This window comes from Oncorhynchus mykiss, chromosome 16, assembly GCF_013265735.2.
Source record: "Oncorhynchus mykiss isolate Arlee chromosome 16, USDA_OmykA_1.1, whole genome shotgun sequence".
NCBI classification, from domain to species: Eukaryota; Metazoa; Chordata; class Actinopteri; order Salmoniformes; family Salmonidae; genus Oncorhynchus; species Oncorhynchus mykiss.
Genome location: NC_048580.1, coordinates 53,230,328 through 53,252,893, shown reverse-complemented (window position 1 = coordinate 53,252,893; position 22,566 = coordinate 53,230,328). Strand labels below are relative to the sequence as shown.

The 22,566-nt window shown below is 42.8% G+C and overlaps 1 protein-coding gene across 7 annotated transcripts; it reads right to left on the bottom strand.

Annotated features, from left to right (window-relative positions):
- Window positions 1-4,365: 4,365 nt before the first annotated feature.
- Window positions 4,366-21,439, bottom strand: LOC110491098 (myelin transcription factor 1-like). 7 transcript variants are annotated; one of them, XM_036947234.1, is made up of 23 exons: window positions 21,305-21,439; window positions 15,632-15,726; window positions 15,436-15,490; window positions 15,244-15,274; window positions 14,927-14,992; window positions 14,173-14,411; window positions 12,932-13,999; window positions 12,691-12,810; window positions 12,487-12,577; window positions 12,256-12,381; window positions 11,845-12,059; window positions 9,494-9,702; window positions 8,938-9,156; window positions 8,467-8,621; window positions 8,182-8,244; window positions 7,800-7,868; window positions 7,315-7,377; window positions 7,116-7,199; window positions 6,726-6,950; window positions 6,337-6,428; window positions 5,984-6,087; window positions 5,685-5,828; window positions 4,366-5,544 (listed from the first exon to the last, which is right to left on the bottom strand). In XM_036947234.1, the coding sequence occupies exons 1-23, from the start codon at window positions 21,333-21,335 to the stop codon at window positions 5,401-5,403; spliced, it is 3,708 nt and encodes a 1,235-aa protein (XP_036803129.1). In that variant the 5' UTR covers window positions 21,336-21,439; the 3' UTR covers window positions 4,366-5,400. The 7 variants fall into 7 exon arrangements, with proteins under 7 accessions (XP_036803129.1, XP_036803131.1, XP_036803130.1 ...); XM_036947236.1 differs by having other exon boundaries at window positions 4,366-5,541; XM_036947235.1 differs by having other exon boundaries at window positions 14,927-14,989.
- Between the last annotated feature and the right edge of the window lie 1,127 nt (window positions 21,440-22,566).

Below are 22,566 nucleotides of genomic sequence, written 5' to 3'. Positions count from 1 at the left end.
TAACATATGCTAGGGGGTACAACAAATTACAGATTATACAAAGACCTTAAAAGATGCACACATATTGATTGTTTTAACAGCTTTCTTATTAGAATAATGTAGAATGGTCTTAATGTACTGCTCGATTTCCTTACAGAAAACACAGAGTGTTTTTTTTTTTTAATTGAATTTACATTTATGAATATGACATTTTGCCATTATCACAATTAGATTTGAGGTCAAATTGTTTTTCTTTATCCTTTTTATAGTTAAGGAAACCGAGCAGCAAATTCACCCATAAAAAAACTAAAATCATCAAGAATATTAACAATTATTAAGCTATTAATATCTTGCCATCATTTCTTTACATGTAGACAATGCCAAAATCAATGCAAAACTTTTTCTGGATTCTCAACACAAAAAGCATTGTTAATGTTAATGCATTTTGAGTTCCTTCATGATTCGCAGGGTAATACTTATGGACCTTTGACCTTGTTAACAAGCAGGTATTTGTGTGGTAATAACCAGACTTTTTTCCCCAACAGATATATATGTCTGTTCTCACCATTTCAATAGCTGCATTTCACAACCTGTGAAAACCTTTGGTGGTAAAAAGACTATCTTGCTGTAACTGTTGGTTTGAGTTATAGAGGGCTATCGTGGTGGTGTGTCCATTAAAACACAGATGGTGGTTTGCGGTTCAATGGGCTGTTGCCCGGTTTATTATTTCAATTGAATTGAAGATGAGAGATTTAAGGATGTGATGGTTAACAAGGATATAAAAACATACATGCATAAAGCAAACAAATTTATCAAACAGTAAATGTTCTCAATAAAATTATAGTATAAATTAAGAAACAAGAACAAACTTACTTTGTCATAAACGCATCCAAAATACACAATATTACAAGAGAAAAGGTGTCTTGTAACAAAACACTGAAACTGAAATAGTACGGTCTGCCAAACTAATTCTTCTTCTTCTTTGGGACTAGATTGGCAGATCACATCCAACTTAAAGGTGCATACACTGCCACCTGCTATGCTAAAGTGAGGCCAGTCACGGCGTACCTACATTAAATTATCTTAATTATTCCTGTTCCTAAAAATAAAATAAACAGTGCAACACCAACTAACCCTACATCTATATACACCACTATTTCATAAAAATATAAATCACCACCCCATTAACTCTTCTCCAGTAAAATATAATTGAACCAGATACTTCTCTGCAGTTGCCATCTACACTCAATAAAACCCCACTACCCCGTTCCACTACTTTGACCATATCTGCCCCTGCCAACAGCCTGGGAGGATGGGACACAAATAACTGATGATTGGCTGAGAGAAATTGATGATAAAAACATTGTGGAGGCTGTTTTGTTAAACTTCAGTGTGACATTATCGATCATAGTCTTCTGCTAGAAAAACGTATATGCTTTATGGCTTTACACAACCTGCTACATTGTAGATAAAGAGTTACCTGTCTAACAGAACACAGAGGGTGTTCTTTAATGGAAGCCTCAAAATAATCCAGGTAGAATCAGCAATTCCCCAGGGCAGCTGTCTAGGCCCCTTACTTTTTTCAATCTTTACTAATGACCTGCCACTTGCTCCGAGTAAAGCCAGTGTGTCTATATATACGGTTGACTCAACACTATACATGTCAGCTACTACAGTGACTGCAACACTTAAAGAGCTGCATTTCATTTCAGAATGGGTGGCAAGGAATGTTAGTCCTAAATATTTCTAAAACTAAAAGCATTCACTAAACCCTAAACCTCAGCTAAATCTTGTAATTTATAATGTGTAAATAGAGCAAGTTGAGGTGACTAAACTTCTTGGAGTAACCCTGGATTGTAAACGTTCATGGTCAAAACATGTTGATACAACAGTAGCTAAGATGGGGAGAAGTCTGTCCATAATAAAGTTCTGCTCTGCCTTTTTAACATCACTATAAACAAGGCCGGTCCTACAGGGCCTAGTTTTATTGCACCTGGACTACTGTTCAGTCGTGGTCAGGTGCCACAAAAAGGGACTTAGGAAAATTGCAATTGGCTGAGAACAGGGCAGCAAAGCTGGTCCTTGGATGTGCACAGAGAGCAAATATTAATAATATGCATGTCAATCTCTCATGGCTCAAAGTGGAGGCGAGATTGACTTCATCACTACTTGTATTTATGAGAGGAATTGATATGTTGAATGCACCGAGCTGTCTGTTTGAACTACTGGCGCACAGCTTGGACACCCATGCATACTCCACAAGATATGCCACTAGAGGTCTCTTCACAATCCCCAAATACAGAACAGACTATGGGAGGCGCACAGTACTACATAGAGCCATGACTGCGTGGAACTCTATTCCACATCAAGTAACTGATGCAAGCAGTAAAATTAGATTTTAAAACATAAAAATACACCTTATGGAACAGTGGGGACTGTGAAGCAACACAAACATAGGCACAGACACATGCATACACACACACGTATACATGGATCTTGTATTGTAGATATGTGGTAGTGGTGGAGTGGGGGCCTGAGGGAACACAGTGTGTTGTGAATGTATTGTAATGTTTTTTAAATGGTATAAACTGCCTTAATTTTTCTGGACCCCGGGAAGGGTAGCTGCTGTCTTGGAAGCAGCTAATGAGGATTCATAATGAATACAAATACAAATACACCACGCCTCAACTCACCCTGTAACGCAGGGGTGTGCAACTCCAGTCCTCGAGGGCCTGATTGGTGGCACACTTTTTCTCCATCCCTGTGAAACACAGCTAATTAATCAAATCGCATTCTAAACTGAAGATCCTGATTAGGTGATTATTGGAGTCAGGTGTGTTAGCTGTAGCTGGTGCAAAACTGTGACACCAATCAGGCCCTCGAGGACTGGAGTTGCCCACCCCTGCTGTAACGCTTCTGAAGTTAAATCTCATCTACCCAAATACTTCTCTGCAACTGCCACCACAACATCTATTTTCTGTGATTTACTTTCCATTTCTGCGGTACAGTTGATAACCATTACTATGAACTCTAAGATGCCAACCTTACTGAAAAATAACTCACACGTTACCCTATCCCTCTGTACTGGCTCAAATCTACTTCTCACTGGGATCCTCTCAGGATCCTTCACCTTTGACCCATCCTCCTCCATTTTCTTCACTGCCTCAGCATATGACACCCTCTGCACTACTCTGACTCTGGCCACTTCTATCTGCCTCTCTCGCAGCTGACACTTCCGATCCCCAGCAACATGATCACCCCTACAATTGAAACACACACAACTTTATCCTCCGAACCTTCACAATCCTCTGTCCTATGGTTGCCTCCACACTTCCCACATCTTGGAATCTCCCTCCTCCATACTGCTGCAACATGACCATAAACGTTGCACCTGAAACAGCACAGTGGAGTCTGGACAAAAGCCCTTACAGGATAATTGATGTATCCTAACATGACTTTGTCTGGTAGACTGACTCAAAATGACTGACAACGACTCCTCTATCTCACCATGCTCCCCACCGGGTCTGCGTCGCACCAAATGGTGGGCATCACAAACACCAGGAATTTTCAATTGCTCCACACATAACTCAGAAACCACTCTTTTCAATACAAAGTCTTTGTTTCCAACCGTGTAACTAAAATCCTGGACCACACATCACCTCAGGACTGGAGGTATGTTGACACACAGATCAACCCAGCAGATGACATCCCCAGAGGAAAGATTCTGGCTTGTCGGCTCCACACAGGTTGAATCATGGCCCTCCATTCCTTCCCCTACCCCCTAATCAGTGGCCAAAGACTCCCTCTGTAGCACCACTGGAGTAACTATCAGAGTTGAGAAAAACACTGTGACTCCGCTGCCAGACGCCACTCACTTCAATACCTGGAATGAACTGATTGAAGCCATTTACTAGTCCATCAACTAAACTCCCCCTCAAAACTCTGGTTCTACAGCTATTGAGGGTTCTCAATGTGAGATCCTGCTCCTCCAGCACTCCCAGAGAAATTGCTTCCCAGAAGACCTCCATACACTGGAAAGTGGTAAAGTAGTCCCTTTGAAAAGCCGCCTCCAAAACCTCTCTCCTGAATTGGACAAGTCTACAGGTCTCATTCGAGTTGGGAGCATTCTCCGGAGAGCTGAGACTCTGGAACCAGAACCGGTGCACCCAGCAGTGCTGGATCCGAAGAACGCAATCACTCGCCTCATCAAACACTATGACAAGCTTTCCCATCCTGGTGCCAATAGGTTATTTGCTGATATCCACTGACATTTCTAGGTTCTGAAGGGACGTCAACAAAATATCTGTAGCCATAAACAATATTAATACACTTTCACAATAATTACGCATAATTATAATTCATCATGAAATATTCCATGATGCTTAGTTATGTTAGCACAGGTTTTCCTTTATTTCAAAATCAACATATGGGCAAAGACTAATCCATACACAGCCATCATCACTAACACGTGACATAGACAATACAAAATAAATATACATCAACATCTCCATTCACTTTGTTCTTCATTATCAAATAAATATTAAATACGTTCATCATATTTTTCCTAGTACATTGCAAAGGTGTCTCAAAATACTTTATGGAAATAAAAGAAATGATATAAACAAAAATCCAACTCTTTAAAAAATTATCAAAACTTGTCGGTTACAAAATATTTGCACTTAAAAAAGATCCCAGTATTTCAAATAAATAAGATATATAAAACAATTTATAGTTGATATTTTAAAATATTTCCTCTTTTTCAACAATGCAGAGGATAAACAAGTCCTCTCAGTTGCTGTTTAAAAATGTCTTCAGTGTCATTTTGTTTGTAAAAATAAATAAGTCAATAAATAAATGCTGAATAAATAAGCAAAATTAACACAACATGAATAAATAATATATTAAACAGACTCAAATTCATACACAACAATAATAATGAAACCACAAACTATTCCTGGAAGTGCAATATCTATGCCCATAAATACTATCAACATTACTCAATAGGGTTGGAACACAAGTACACTATTTTGGAGCGTATGTTATGATGGGGTATTTGAGCCAGTATACTGCATTCTTAGTCTGTTCTGTACAATTAAAGTGGATGTATTTTTTTTATTATACCCCTCGTAAGGTTCCCAAACACCCACACCAACACAGTTTACTTCAATGCGCACAAAAAACACTTGTGTGTCCATTGATCCTGTTAACCTTCATGCAAACAGGGAGGGGAGCAACATGAAATGGACAACATATTGTCTCCAAAACAAATAAGAGAAAAAACAAGTATATATTCCAAAAGCAAGGGATGATTATTTATGGTTGTTGGGTTTTGTATACCCAGACACCATGTCACCATGCCTCCTCTACCCTCTTCTACCTCCCTTTCGTATGTTCCATTATGTCTCACCACACCTTTAGAGACTACACTTCGATGCCTTTTACTGCTTGGTTGATGGACTCCAACAGAGCGCGGTTCTCCGGGTTTTGGTAGCAATCTTTATTGGAGAACATATGGGTCAAGGTGTCCACGTAATTATCGAAGTTCTGGTCCGACATAGGTTCCTGCTGAAGTAAACACAAGTAACACTTTAAAGACAAGTTGTATGCGTTAATTTGTAAGCGAGTGCCGTTGCATTTGTGGAGAGTATGTGGGTGTGCGTGAGTGCATGCATGCTCTGAGTGATCCATCCCTATGTGTAACTCACCATGTGTGGCAGCCGGATGTTGGACAGGCTGCGGATCAGAGCTTGGCTCAGGCCAGACAGCTCCATGTACAGGGCATCGTTCCTCTCCTCGATCTGCTTGTTTTCCTCCTCCATACTCTTCAGGTTCTTCTCCATGGATGAGATCTGGAGCAGAGAACCACCAATCAATCAACCACAGTTCTTCAGTCAGCCACAAACCAGTCAGAAACACTTTTTATACAATCTGTTTTTTATTTTGAATTGGGAATGTATGGTCGGGACAGTATTTAGTGGGTATTGTTAACAAGTGTCAGACTCACCTGTGTGTGCAGGTTCATCATATCATCCTCCATCTCTGAGTTGGACTCACTCAGTTCACCGATCTCTTTGTTCAGCTGCTTGATATCTTCATCATTATCCAGAACTGGGGAAATGAAGCAACCAGTAACAACCAATAAAACAACTAGAAACAGTCAAACATAATTGAAGATCATCCCGTTTTACTGATGTATTGTTGACTTGACCCACTCATAATGTTGGGACAAATCCTAACTTCCACTGAAATCAATGCATGACTAAGTGAAAATTTGAGTTAAGCGGAAATGACGATTTTCCCTGTTGTGCAGAAACTGTCAGATGAAACATTTAAGGTACTGTGTATCCCCAGACTTACCATCGCTGGCCTTGAACTTTGCTGTAATGTACTCGTCTCCAGGGAACCTGGTTCTCTTCTTATTAGCGGAGGCTCTGGGACAACCAGAGAGACTAGGAGCAACAGAAGACGAAAAGAGAGATGAGGCTAGTGATGGAGCACTGCTAGAATAGGGCCAGTTAGTTTAGTTCATTTTAATATGCCAATCAGTTTTTTGTCCAATATGTTTTGCTGTGCTTTAAAAACCTGACTAGATGTAAAAATCTATCGAATGAAATGAAATCATAAAATAAACAAACTCAATAATAACCTAGAATAGGTTCATTATATTTCAGGTTTAGGCCCAGCTTTGTGTAAAGTGTTTGCACGAACCCCGCCAAAAAACAATTAAATTTGATTGAGTGTAATACCTGCGGTGTGTGAGGAAGCTGCCGTTGGCGTGTCCTGATCCATCACAGCCGGGGGTGGGACAGGTGGGGCCCTCCGTCTTGAAGGCCTTCCAGGAGAAAGGAGAACCGTTGAGGAGCCCCTCCTTCTGACGCCGCGCTGCCAGCGGGCACCCATAGGCACTACGGTGGGTGGCATACTTCCCACTGATGTGGCCCAGGCTGTCACAGCCGGGCACTGGGCATCTACTAATGGAGGGGGGAAAGCCAGGGACGACAGGGAATGAGAGGGTAAAGGATAGAAAGAGCGAGACAGAGGAAAGCAATCAGTAATAGTTTGAAAACCCGAGGCCCGAATAAAGGGTGGTCGTTTGTGTGGATGGTAAAGAAAAGGAAGGTTTGTCGTGGACCAACCTTAAAAGCTCAGGGTCTTCCTTGTCATCCTTGGTGGGTGTTGTCTTGACGGCACCTTTCTTAGCACGGGGGCATCCGGACAAACTGACAGAGACGTAGAGAGAAATTTGAATAAAGTCCTTTTTAGATTATTCTCCAGTTGGATTTTCTAGGATTACATTTTTTTTTTAAACAAAAGCAATAAATTATCTGTGCATACCTTCTATGGGAGGCGTAGTTTCCAGTGATGTGACCTGATCCATCGCATTCAGGGGTCGGACACCTGGGAGTCAACCAGAGAGAAGTCAGGTCAGCATAGCACTGCATGTGATATTCATATTTGTTGCAAATGTAGAGATGATATGAAAGCGCTTTGTCATAAAAGTAGCTAACACTTTCACTATGGGATAGAGTTTGTTTGATACAGATCGCAGCAGAGGGAAAACACATTGTAGTGACAATACAAAGGGTTCAGTCATGTCAGTATAAAGTAGGGTTAGAACAGGGATAGGAAACTCTGGTCAAGGGGGTCCGCAGTGTGTGAAGGTTTTTATTCCAGCCCAGCACTAACACACCTAATTAAAATCCTTGATGTCAGACAACAATGAAGTTTTTAGGTGTGTTGGAGCTGAACTGGAACCATTGCCTGCACACAAGCCTGGGTCAGAAAGAAGGAAGGAAGGGGTAATACAAGCACAGACATACTTCAGTTCAGCAGAGTGGGCAGCCATGAGGGTCCGAAGAGACTTATCAGCAAGAGGACAGCCTGACAGACTAGAAAATATGGAAAATATATATATAGACAGAGTATATTGTGTAGTCATTTAATAAGGGCAGAATAAAGGGAAGATCTCAATCACAATCATAACAATGAATATTGTTTACAGGACTCATAGTAGCACATGATAAGAGCAATAGAGTATAGTAATTATTGAAAGTTCACGATTTTTTATACAGATGTGTAGATTAGTTGACATTCAGTGTCAGTGCCTGAAAAACACTATGAATGCAGCTGTAAGACGTACAATGTGAATCAGCGCTACCGACTGCATTGGTTGTAATGCAGGGGAGTAGGGCTGTGTCATACCTCCGATGTGAAGCGTAGTTTCCAGTGATGTGCCCACTGCCATCACAACCTGGGGTGGGACATCTGGAGATTATTGGGAATGATTAGAAATTCATTAATGAATTCATTCAAAAACATGAGGTTGGATGGCAGTACTACTTTGAACTGAATTCTATATAATGGTGATGTGTCAGCCTTGATATTAGAGTACTGGGTAGAGAGACATAGATAATTAAAATGTAGGTTATTTTTTACTTATAACGTTGTTATGAATGCTGGATTGAAGTTATTTTAGAGTATTCTTACAGTAGAACCTCTTTTTTGCAGTCTTTGGGTGAGAACTGGACCTTGAAGCTGGACGTGGTGACCTCGCCTGGGTACTTCCTGTCCTCCATGCTCTCCTGGGTGATGTCATCATCTTCTGCGTCAGAGGAGGTGTAGGAGTGGGCCACATAGTCCATCTGGCAGAAGGTCAAACAAACACAGGTAAGGATGGAGATTATAGTTTATCATTTAATCCACCCTTTATTCAAACCAGGATGTCCCATTAAGGAAAAAAGGTATTTTACAAAGTACATCTGGCAAAGATGACAGCTCCAGTATAAAAAAATCATGCAATCAGAACATAATCACACAAGTCTCACCTTGCCATATTTCCAATTCTCGTGTATCACTGGAAGCTGAGGCTAGAACACACACTAACCTCTCTCAAGACTATTACATTATCATAATTCCAATGGTTTGGTGTTAGTCGCAGACTTGGCATAAAGCAGTTACCTCATCCTGCTCCTCATTCTCTTTGGGACAGTTTGGCTTAGTGAAGTCCAGAGGCCCCTCCAACTCCTCCTGTAGGTGGCCCTGGGACGAGGGAATGTCTCCCGGGTGCTGCGAGGAGGAGGAAGAGCAGGGGTCTGGTGATTGCATCCCTTCCATCTTGATGGGCTTCTTCATGCTCAGGTCCAGTGTCCCATTCTCATCCACTTCAATATCTATGTCCTGAAGGTACAAGGACTATGTTAGTGTGTGTGTGTGTGTGTGTGTGTGTGTGTGTGTGTGTGTGTGTGTGTGTGTGTGTGTGTGTGTGTGTGTGTGTGTGTGTGTGTGTGTGTGTGTGTGTGTGTGTGTGTGTGTGTGTGTGTGTGTGTGTGGTGTGTGTATAGGTGTGTGTGTGTGTGTATAGGTGTGTGTGTGTGTATAGGTGCGTGTGTGTGTGCGTGTGTGGGTAGTAATACAGTGTGTCTAATAAATAATTTCAAGAGGGAAGAATATATTCTTTATAAAGTCAACCACAAACAGGCTAGGCTGGGCTGAGCTGGGTATCAGAGAGGCCTACCTTGCCAGCTGGGTCCTGCTGTTTGGTGCGAAGGTTCTCTGGACTCTCCCAGCAGCGTGTGGACAAGTTCAGAATGGCAGTGGCAGCCATGTGAGCAGCCTCGGCATCATGGGTGTAATCGTAGCCACTGGAGGACGAGGAGGAACTGCTCTTTGCATATCCTCCCGAGAAGCTATGGCCCGGGGACGTGGCCTTAGGGAATGGTTTAGCTGTAGAGGAGAGAGAGGGTGGGTGTGTGCAAATTAGAATTTACCTTCACAGTATAACACGCACCAAGCCGCCATTACAGTTCTCCTATAACCAGCAGGGTCGTGATCCTAGACTACCAACCAATTTCTCTCAGGAATACTGATGTGAAACGAAAAAGTTATGTTTTGTTAGTTAAAGGGACAGTTCACCCAAATTACAAAATGACATTCATTTCCTTACCCTATAAGCAATCTATGGGCAAGGTAAGACAGCAATAAATGCCATAGTTTAGTTTCCCTGGCACTGTTTTCACATGCTAACGTTTAAGGAAGTCATGAGACTTATGTTTGCATTTTTCATGCATCATGTTCAACTCATCTATAAGTGACTTTGTTGAGCTTCAAAATCAATTGGGGGAGATACTCTACACCCAAACAGCTTCAGACCTATATCTATCCTACCCTGCCTTTCTAAGATCTTCAAACAGATTACCAACCATTTTGAATCCCGCCGTACCTTCTCCGCTATGCAATCAGGTTTCAGAGCTAGTCATGGGTGCACCTCAGCCACGCTCAAGGTCCTAAACGATATCATAACCGCCATCGATAAGAGACATTACTGTGCAGCCGTATTCATTGACCTGGCTAAAGCTTTCGACTCTGTCGATTACAACATTCTTATTGCAGATACAACAGCCTTGGATTCTCAAATGATTGCCTCGCCTGGTTCACCAACTACTTCTCTGATAGAGTTCAGTGTGTCAAATCGGAGGGCCTGTTCTCCGGACCTCTGACAGTCTCTATGGGGGTGCCACAGGGTTCAATTCTCGGGCCGACTCTCTTCTCTGTATACACCAATGATGTCGCTCTTGCTGCTGGTGATTCTGTGATCCACCTCTACGCAGACGACACCATTCTGTATACATCTGGCCCTTCTTTGGACACTGTGTTAACTAACCTCCAGACGAGCTTCAATGCCATACAACACTCCTTCTGTGGCCTCCAACTGCTCTTAAATGCAAGTAAGACTAAATCATGCTCTTCAACCGATCGCTGCACGCACCTGCCCGCCCATCCAGCATCACTACTCTGGACGGTTCTGACTTAGAATATGTGGACAACTACAAATACCTAGGTGTCTGGTTAAACTGTAAACTATCCTTCCAGACTCACATTAATCATCTCCAATCCAAAATTAAATCTAGAATCGGCTTCCTATTTCGCAACAAAGCCTCCTTCACTCACGCTGCCAAACATACCCTTGTAAAAAGGACCATCCTACCGATCCTTGACTTCGGCGATGTCATTCACAAAATAGCCTCCAACACTCTACTCAGCAAATATCACAGTGCCATCTGTTTTGTCACCAAAGCCCCATTTACTACCCACCACTGCGAGCTGTACGGTCTCGTTGGCTGGCCCTCGCTTCATACTCGTCGCCAAACCCACTGGCTCCAAGACATCTACAAGTCTCTGCTAGGTAAAGCCCCGCCTTATCTCAGCTCACTAGTCACCATAGCAGCACCCACTCGTAGCACGCGCTCCAGCAGGTATATCTCACTGGTCACCCCATAGTCAATTCCTCCTTTGGCCGCCTCTCCTTCCAGTTCTCTGCTGCCAATGACTGGAACGAACTGCAAAAATCACTGAAGTTGGAGACTCTTATCTCCCTCACTAGCTTTAAGCACCAGCTGTCAGAGCAGCTCACAGATCACTGCACCTGTACATAGCCCATCTGTAAATAGCCCATCTGTAAATAGCCCATCCAACTACCTCATCCCCATACTGTATTTATTTATTTATCTTGCTCCTTTGCACCCCAGTATCTCTACTTGCACATTCATCTTCTGCACATTCTACCATTCCAGTGTTTAATTGCTATATTGTAATCACTTCGCCACCATGGCCTATTTATTGCCTTACCTCCCTTATCCTACTTCATTTGCACATGCTGTATATAGACTTTTAAAAATAAAACAAATAAAATAAAATAAATGCTAATATCGGTCTCATGACTTGAATAAGAATGTGGAAAAGGTGCCAGGGAAACAAACCAGAGTATGAATTGCTGTGATACCTTGTCCATAGAATGCTTACAGGGTAGAAAAAACTATGTCATTTTGGTTTCCAACAGAAATTCAACAAATGCCAAGATCATCTTACATTTGAAGGCTTTGGGTGAGGTTTGACTGGTGGCGGGTATCTTTGGAACCAGCAAAGGCTTCCCAAACACCTGGACGTCGAAGCTTGCATAGTCGAAGGAAACCTTGGAGTATTTCTCCAGCTCTTTGGCCAGGTTGGCACGGGGTGTGGCAGGCACCATGTTGGGTCTGTAGCCGTACTGAGGGATCTCCAGCTGCTTCACAAAACACATAGGTCTGTCGGAGAGAGAGAGAGAGAGAGAGAGAGAGAGAGAGAGAGAGAGAGAGAAGGTGAAAGGTAAGAGACAGAGGTGGTAAAACAGTCAGAACATTTTGTATAAGAGAAGGGGTAAAAGATTAGTAAAATGCATCAGATGGACAGCTATTGTCGTAAGTGGAAATATGGAGAAAGGGAGGACCAGAGAGGGCTCACCTGAGAACTCTGTCTGAATGGGGACTCCCAGTTGGGGGCTCGCTGACTGAAGGCTGGGGGTGACTGGGGGTGACATGGCCCCCCTTGGAGAGTTTCTCTGCAGCTGCTATGGGACAACCGGAAAGACTGAGAGGGACAAAGAGAGATAGTGAAAATGTATACATTTTCTCATAGAATTCCACCGGAAATAGAAGGTCAATGTCAGGTTGTAATTGTTGGACAGTATAATACCTGCGGTGTGTGTTGCGATTGCTGTTTACGTGACCCTGGCCTATGCATCCTGGAGTTGGACACTTCAGCACGTTCTCATGCATGGCCAGTACTAGGGAGAGATAGAGAGATATAAGAATGTGTGTCAATTGTTCAAAGGAGTACGTGTAATGTTCCGCTGTTAGAACTTTGGTATTAGAGTGTCAGTGCTCTGCTAGTACTCACTCTCAGGTGGGATCCTATCTTTGTGAGGGCACCCAGAGAGGCTGCGGTGGTGGGGGTACAGCCCAGTCACATGGCCTGTCCCATCACACCCAGGGGTAGGGCATTTCACCTCCTTCTTTTCTGGATAGGAAGGGGAGAGATGTTGAGTGAGCAAAATTGAAAAATTGAAAAAACAATTGGAACATGATTCTGATTCTATGGCGGGTTAAAAGATATCCTGATAAAGCATAAACTGTCCTACCTTTGCTGTGGTGTCCTCTGTGTCGCATGGCTTGGTCCATGGCTTTGCTGGCCCTGTCGTCGGGGCTGTGGTAGTGCTGGTGCTCTGGAGACTGTTGGTCGACGTGCGGCCCTCTAACCTGCTCGGCCTTCAGGGCGATGGCTTGCTCCAGCAGTCCCAAGTTCCCCCGGGTCATATCCCAGGTCTCTGAGTCATCTGTCACACCCGAACCCTGTGAGAGACAGTCATCTTCCTCCTCCTCTTCCTCTTCCTCTTCCTCTTCCTCAGATCGTATCTCAATGACCACTGTGGTAGGTGGGGCTTTGTGAGAGTCGTGGTCCTCTTCTTCCACCTCCCCTGCTTCTGTTTCCTCCTCTTCTTCCTCCTCCTCTTCTTCCTCCTCCTCTTCCTCCTCTTCAGTCAACGGGGAACCAATCTTTACCTCCCCCGCTGCCACTTCTGTATCCTCACATTCCTGAGCAGGAGTACTAGGGGCAAGAGGGATGGCAGGCTCCATGTAGACCACCTCATCCTCCTCTTCCTCCTTTTCTTCCTCTACCTCCTCTTCCTCCTCTTCCACCTCCTCCTTCTCTTCCTCCTCCTCCTCCTTTTCCTCTCCCTTCTTCTCTTTTTCCTCATCTCCCCCCTCTTTTGCCGGATGCCTGCTATAGTCGCCACTGGAATACTGGTGATCTGAGATCTCCTGACTCACAAATTGCCTCTCCTCCTCTTTCTCTTCCTCCCCTCCTCCCTCCTCCTCCTCCTCTCCTACCTCCTCCTTTTGCTTCTCCTCACTCTCTGCTCTCCCTGTTTCATTGTCGCCTTTGGGATGCTCTATTGTTCTGTGTGCATCAACTGTATCCTCATCTTCCTCATCCTCCTCCTCAGCGGCCTGTATCTCTGCCACTACTTGCACCTCCTCTTTGTGTCTGTCTGCCACTGCCTCTGCTTCTGCCTCTGTGGAAGCTTGCTGTTGGGTTGTGGTGGCTGTGTCCTTCTGCGAAGTCCCTGCTTCAGGTGCAGCTATGGTGTCAGACTCGACAGACGTCTCTTTCTCTGTGTCTTCGGGTATCACCTGTGAGCAATCGGCTGTGTACAGTGCAGAGTTGATAGGTTATTGCTAAATAATGAGCTCTCCCTGTATTTGTCTTTCCATCAATACTTACTTTAGTATCATTATCAATCTGTACCACTGCAATAGCCAATAGCAATCCATGATAAATGTGATATATTCCTTGGATTCTGGTCTTCTCTTGACTCACCTTTCATGGACATGGCTGGGTTTGGCATTTTGCTATTTTCCTTCTCTTTCTGCTCCTCCTCCTCTGACTCCTCCCCCTCCTTATGCTCTGCCTCACTGGCGGCGTCACTGTCTGCTGTGTTGAAGCCCTCGTCCATGGCCAACTTCAGGGGCAGGGTCTTTTTCTTGGGGGCGGGTTGATTCTCTTCTGCCTCCGCCTCCACAAGTTTCCTCTTCTTCACTATTGGGCATCCAAGAATGCTATGGGTGCAAGGTGAGGAGATGGGTGTTAAAGTCTTACTCCAGTCTCCTTTTCATCTCATTTAACACCTGATTTACTTAACAAAAGGCACATCTCAATAGATGGTCCAGGTATCCTCATGACATGGCGCAAGTGGGGGAAGGAGCCTTTCCTCTTTGGTTCTCTACTGTTCCTTGAGCAAGGAGGGTGGCCGATGACATCGCAAAGTCACCATCAGACCAATGCCCTACTCCTTGAAGTTTGCAGTTGTCTAAAAAACACTATTTTGCTCAAAACATATTTTTTTACCCTTTAGTGTATATACTGTATTTATACATGGGATATTGTTTTTCAACAGGTAAAGTTAAAAAATCACTGGAGAACTGGAGAACGAAGTACCCTTAATACCACTATATGTGGTATTTTTAATGGAGCTTTTTCTCAATTTAATAGTATTTGTATTTAAGAAACGGTGTTAGCAGAGGAACTTGAGAGCTAAGAGTTGTTGGTGGTTAGTCTAGTTAGTATATCATACCTTCTGTGGCGTGAATATCTCCCAATGACATGGCCTGAACCATCGCACCCGGGGGTGGGGCAGCTACTTAGTGATACAAACAGAAAACAAACATTTGTTTTATTAATTTTGCACAATGAATACGTTCAAACTTTGTATGTGCTTTTCAGTTCATCACCAGCCTAGTTTATTTGCTCTGAATCTCTGCATGCTCGGGTTTTAGTGCACCCAACCAGTCTAAAGCCATATTGTATTTTTCAGGACTACATGTATACAGTAATAAGACAACTGTGTGGCTGGATTCAATACAGTAGCAGAAAAAAAACCTATTCTCTCACCTTAACTCTGCTCCCACGAGTTCAACGGGTACTGGGGAATAAAAAGACAGAGAGAGAACATCATAAGACACACACTTATCCTAAATACACGACAAAGGAAGCCGTTTCAATTAGTGTGTGTGACTGTGTGGCTGCGTGCGGTGGCTGCGTGCGTGCCTACTGTACGTGCATGTGTGTTTGGCCCCAGCTCACCTCTGATGCCTTTTGAGCGGGTCCGGGTTCTCGTTTCTGCTGTGTCCTGACTCATCTGAAACACACAGAGTGTCATGACACTGCACTTACTATCTGTCTCTCTTTCTCTTTTTCACACACACACACACACACACACACACACACACATACACACACACACACACACACACAAACACACACACACACAGCTTCTCACTTTGATTCGAAGGCTCCTCTTGGTCTCACAGAATCTGCTTATTCTGTCTCCTCGTGTCCACCTCTGGTTCAGCAGCTGCCCTCTGAACTCATGTTCTATTGGAGATGAGAGACAAAGGACACAGTCAAGGTTATACAACAACAGCATACAGCATACATCAGGGTTGGGCAAACATTTTGGCTCGAGAGGCCCATTGGGATTTCGAAATTCAATGGAGGGTCGCACAGAGGCCTAGATATTGGAACATTGCTGTGGGGACTTATTTCCATTCAGCCACAAAAGCATTAGTGAGGTCGGGCACTGATGTTGTGCGATTAGGCCTGGCTTGCAGTCGGTGTTCCAATTCATCCCAAAGGTGTTCAATGGGGTTGAGGTCAGGGCTCTGTGCAGGCCAGTCAAGTTCTTCCACACCGATCTCGACAAACCATTTCTGTATGGACCTCGCTTTGTGCATGGGGACATTGTCATGCTGAAACAGGAAAGGGCCTTCCCCAAACTGTTGTCACAAAGTTGGAAGCATAGAATTGTCTAGAATGTCATTGTATGGTGTGGCATTAAGATTTCCCTTTCTTGGAACTAAGTGGCCTAGCCTGAACTATAAAAAAAAGCCCCAGACGATTATTCCTCTTCCACCAAACTTTACAGTTGGCACTATGCATTCGGGCAGGTAGCGTTCTCTCCACCAAACCAAGATTCGTCCACTGGACAGCAAGATGGTGAAGCGTGATTAATCACTCCAGAGAATGCGTTTCCACTGCTCCAGAGTCCAATGGCGGCAAACTATACCGCACTCCAGCAGATGATTGGCATTGAGCATAGTGATCTTAGGCTTGTGTGCGGCTGCTCGGCCATGGAAACCCATTTCATGAAGCTCCTGACAAACAATTATTGTGCTGACGTGTATGACGATGCCATATTGACAGTCACTGGGCTCCTCACTGAGCTCCTCAGTAAGGCCATTCTACTGCCAGTGTTTGTCTATGGAGATTGCATGGCTGTGTGCTAGATGTTATACACCTGCCAGCAACCGGTGTGGCTGAAATAGAAGAATCCACTAATTTGAAGGGGTATCCACATACTTTTGTATATATTGTGTACATACTTAGACAGGCCTATACTGGTGACTTCCTAACCTAACCTTCCTTCCTAACCTATTAGGGATACTGTGTGACATGCTTTATTTTTTCTGTGTATGGCAATTTCATTCCATGACATAATGTAATATTAATTGTTGGTGTTCTTATCCGTTGTTCTTATTATTTGTGTACAAAATGTTCTAAAAAGATTAAACACAAAACGATCCTTGAAGGGCACCCCTAGAAAATCATCACATGTTCAATCTGGACAGAGCTACAGGTAAAAACGGTGGATGGTTGATAACAGGGTGATAAATAACCATGACTGTTATTGCAAACACAACAAGCTCCCCATACACAATAGGGCTGTGTGGTTGGGATTCTCCCAGAGAAATATAAGAGAACAATACAGTAGGCCGAAAAGTACAGAAGGCCTGCCCATGTGCTATCACTAGCGCTGTTAAATCAATGACATTACACTGTTCCAAGATCATGTTGCGTTAAACATGCAGCAATGTGCAAAAAAATATGTATCATATAGCATTTTAGGCATACCTATGATTAGGCCTACTTTGCCTATATAGTTGGACGTTATAACCGGTGGTGATTATATTGTTTGAGGAATAGCTTTTAATGAACCAGACAGTTAATCAGTATATACTAAAATATTAAACTGCATTTACAACAGAAATGCAACTAGCCTACCCAAAGCCTCCTCCTTGACCATGTTAGCCTATTTTTCATCTCTCTTGCACATAATGGAATTAGACCTAAAGGCCTAGAGTAGGACACATTTGAATACATTTAAATTATTTATGAATATGTGTTTAAAGAGAAAGAAAATGGCTTCGTGGCTTTGTTTATCGGCCTTGCACAAAAACACCACGGTGCTGTCCATGGTGCTGCTAACACGACCTCACACACTCCGCTATGACACAACGTCTTCAAGTTAATCGGTCTTGCTTTAGTGAGAGAGAGCCTTCAAATATCAAGTTTGGGTGTGTTTTTCTAGTGCTATTATAATAATAAGGTCGTTGTAATGGCACTCTTAGCGCACATAGCCCCGGGAGATGGTGACATTTGAGGGGCACATGATCATCGGCTCTCGGATATGTAGCTCCACCTCCCCCAGTTTCCTACTGACACATTTTACAGTCATTGACTACAAACACGAGCCCCTGCGAGCCGAGTAGGAAAGCACAGGCAAACAGCACAGGCAAAGCAGCAGTAGGCCCATTGCAAAGCCACTTTGTAACCAAATAACATGCCGGTTTAGGCCTTGATCATCGATTGAACATCCACACACAGAAATATAAAGACAAAAAACATACACGAGATAAGGACAAGAAAAGTAGGCTATTGCACGTATAAAGGCATATGCCTCTCCGGATTGCAAAACCACAAAAATGACTTTCACAATAGAACCCTAAACCGAAACAAATATGCCTAGTGGTTCAAATATTATTTTATATTATCACCCCGGTAGTCTACTTTTCTATAGGCTCTTCGCAATGGAAAGAAAGGATAAACCATCAAATACAATTACATGGCTATGTACAATGCCACACAATAGGCCTGCAGCTTTCAAACTTATCAACATTAGGTCTATATGCCTCTTTTCTCGAAGTTTCAGAAACCCTAAGCAACACGAAGTCCGATACAAATCTCACATTAATGTTTTTACAAACTGTGAACAATATAGCTTATCTGAAACTCATATAAAAACGATCAACGTTTTTTTAAAGGTGACTATCAAAAGAGTTCGTCATTCGTCCGAAATGACATTCTCTGGCCGTTTGGATGACTTTTGGATTACCAAAAGAGAACTGTGTGTTCTGTTGGTTCATGCCATACATCTATAGTACTGAAGGTTGTGTGAAATAAGATACAATTATGTTCTATATGAATTAGCATCCTAAAGAGACTGCATCTTTAAGAATTAAGACCGGGACATCCATTAGGCGATAGAAACCAACAGCAATGGATGTTCGCGAAAAGATAATAAATATGTTTACAATCTGATTTCAAATACATTTGAGGAACACACGCATTTAACTATACTACAGAATTTGAAACCATAATATGATTATAAATACCATTATTGAATGGCTCTGGTTGCTTCGTTGTTTTCAAGTAGGTAAGGCGGGCCTCCTGAATCCTATTTCAACAACTTCTTCTCAGCGTTGAATACTACCTCCACAATATCCCCGCAACTCTTTCATTGACCGTTAGAGACATCAAACATAATCCGGAGCTCAGTGCTCTTCCACCAGTCTTCAGTTTACAAAAGCGGCATTACTCCAACTTTAAATGTAGAATAGCCTACTCCAAAATCCATAAGCAAAAAAACATGGCTTCATTTGCCTTTGTCAGCGAGAACAGGCCTACGTAATATTGCCTTACCTTTCGCTCATGGGTCATTGTTCACCCCTCCCCCCATGCTCTGACATCACCATAGCAAAGCCCACAACATAGCAAAGCCCACAATCTAAGAGGTGGCTTCGGGTACTCCGGTATGTTTTTTTTTAGATCAGTTGTCATGCTGCAGCATCAATCACAATTTGTTGTAGTCTACACCCTCCATCAGCATCAGTATCAAGGTAAATCTAAGCACCGTAAAAATATTTTGAAGATTTCAGTAGCCCGGGTGGTGCGTGCCTTAGTTTCAGCACCATGGACAGTAGCTAGAGCGTTCTGCTAAAACTGCGGTCCATAAACATACTGTAACGTTGGTCCTTATAGATGTGGTAAATACTCTCAGAGCTAAATATAAACAATTTTCCAATTCACACCGATTTAAATTCCTTCAAAGTTAACTTAAATACCGATATTTTTTTTTTAAGAAAAAAACTATCGATTGCATGGTGTCTGTTACAGGCACAAAAACTGAAACATTGGTGTCAAGGCAAAAAAAAAGCCCTCTCAGAGGGAACTAGTTTTTCTTGGCATTACTCCGCAAAATATGATTAGGCCTATAGCCTGAGCGCCTCTGGGCAATGTAGTAGTAACCCTACAGTGTTTATTTAACCAGGCAAGTCAGTTTAGAACAAATTCTAATATACAATTACGGCCTACCCCGAACGACGCTAGCCCAATTGTGCGCCGCCCTATGGGACTCCCAATCATGGCCGGTTGTGATACAGCCTGGAATCGAACCAGGGTCTGTAGTGACCCCTCTATCTCTGAGATACAGTGCCTGCGCCACTCGGGAGCCCAATAAGTATCTTTGCCTATATTTGTTCTCTACTGATTTTGTTTTGATGAAAATCAAATAATGTTACATAAAAAAATCTACTTTAGAACAATGTATTGTTTAAATAGAGTAGGCTAATGAATGCTAATATAATCACGAATATATAGATTATGACCATAATCTAGGTCTAATCACAAATCATGAAGCCTATACCTATACACATTTGGAAAACCAATCAATAAACAAAACGAATATGCTATTAGTAGTTTTATAGTAGTTAACACTTTTGAATGCGTGTAAATAAATGCTTTTACTTATTGGGCATATAAAGTACCCTAGTAGGCCTAGTTTATACCCCTCAAACGTCCGGTTGTAAATATGGTGAAAGAATTATCAACATTTTGGCACTGTTAAAGCTGGATAAACTTCAAAAGAGTTTTGCATATTTAAAGTCTCAACTCCTCTTCGGTTACCAGCTGGGGCCTTTTTCTCCCTCATCTCAGTCACGTTTTAAAGCCCCAGTGCAGATGGACAGCCCTGCTCTGGAATACAATCAGCGTCGGGTCTGCTATGACTGGGACATGCTGTATAAATATTACATGGTGGGTGACCGACGAAAGGGTAGGCTGCTCTCTCGACTCCCCAAAAACAGATGGACCAATCTGACAGACTCCCCCACCCCGCACAAAAATGTTTAATACGCCTGCAGCCTGACGTCTCCTATACAGAGTTAAGAGCCACTAATCCCTGAGGGGACAAAACTTTCCTTTGTCTAACAAAGTGTCTGAACAGAGTGTGAGTTCAGGAAATCTTTGGTCAGCACAAAGGGCCTTGTGTGGTTAGGATTCAACATTGTTTTTCTGTTAATATATATTCGGCCATATACTAAAAAACTTTTCATAAACAGCTGAACGGCTAAAAGGCCCAGAAAATGCAGCAACTGGGCACAGTCTACAAATCAACCTTTTTTATAGGTTGTCGACAAGCTTATAGCTTCCGTACATTTTGGGTTAAATTTAGACATTGTGTAAATATAGTTGATGAGTTTTTGTTAATGAAATACGAAGAAGTCACATTAACATAATTCTAGTATGTTTAAAAAATGTTGACGCCACCTGTGAGTGTTTTGTAGTGGGTGGAAGATGCTTCTTTCTCATCACAAAAGCCAATGCAAATATTTATACTTTCTTTACGATGAATAGGCTACTGTGTTTTTAAATTACTTTGAATAGAGAACATGCAATTTTAGGCTACTACAGAAGAGCAGGCAAGGCCTGTCCTAACAGTCTAAAAAGTGACAGATGCGTAGATCGTCACACCTGCTCTTAACCATAGTTCAGTTAGCCATCAACACATTGCTTGCTGAAGAGAGAGCGAGAAACAGATGATAAATAGGTGACTCACCTAAAAAAGTTTTACACAGCTTCATCTTCATCTTTGCTGTGACTTTTCCCCTTACACACCGCTTCCAAACACAGCAACTTTACTTCATACTAAGCAAAGTTGGGTAGAGAAACTTACGAGTCGGGAAGGGGGGTATTATTGGGCAGCTGTCGATTTGAACCAATCAGAGGCCACCGGTCCTTTTATTGTTTCCAAAAACAGCCAATGAGAGCGCCGCACACTCTTAGCGTTCCAAAACAATGCATTTGAAAGGGAACACAAAGGGGTCGCGGTATCCCTAGTAAGTCACAAGTGAAATTAAACTTTTTCCCGGCTCTCTCATTGCAACTCCTCAAAGATGCTTGAGCTTTCAAAGTGTCTCTGAAAGGAAGCTTTCATTTCTTAGAATATACCTCCCTCAGAATCTCATCAGCAGGTGAAGGGAAGGCATACCCTACCAATTTCCCATAATATGTAATGAAACGAATTATATAATACTGAAGTAGTGTGTACAAATGCACAATCAGATGAATTTAGTCAATACAATTATGTTAGTAGCACTTTTTAGAATAGCATGCAATAAAGTGGTTATAACATAGCAATAGTGTGGAAGCAAGTTATAGGCCTATTATGCCTACTCATAGGCTAATGAAAACTCAGATAGCCTATACCCTTAATTTCAGTGTAATTACGTTCTTCTTTCAGGCTATTACACCACATTTGTTGTGCTATAGTACAGCAACATGCTACAGTAAGGTTGTGTTCTGTCAGAAAGGGATGCCAAACCCCGATCACTGAGTTCTAGTCAAGGCTTGACAGGTCTATCAATCAGTTAGTTACAAATCAATGAAGGACGTTTCTCAGACACATGCTTACCATTTGACACACTGTAGCATGACTGTCATCTACAAATGCCATCTCTCTCTCTTACTTGCTTCCCATTCTCTCATTGTGTTCAACTCTCTCCACGTCTGTCTGTCTGTCTGTCTGTCTGTCTGTCTGTCTGTCTGTCTGTCTGTCTGTCTGTCTGTCTGTCTGTCTGTCTGTCTGTCTGTCTGTCTGTCTGTCTGTCCCTGTGTCTCTGTTAGTCTGGCCCTTCTCCTCTCCCTGTGAATGGTGCTCTGTAACTTTATGGTTCACCATATGTCCTCGTCCTATGAGTGGAGACTGTGCACCTCCATAGACCCCTATGACAGATGGCCTGCAGATATTGATGACCCCCCCCCCCCCCCCCCTTTCTGACAGCGCTTCTGGTTGTCGTAAAGGTATTCTGCAGGCTCAAA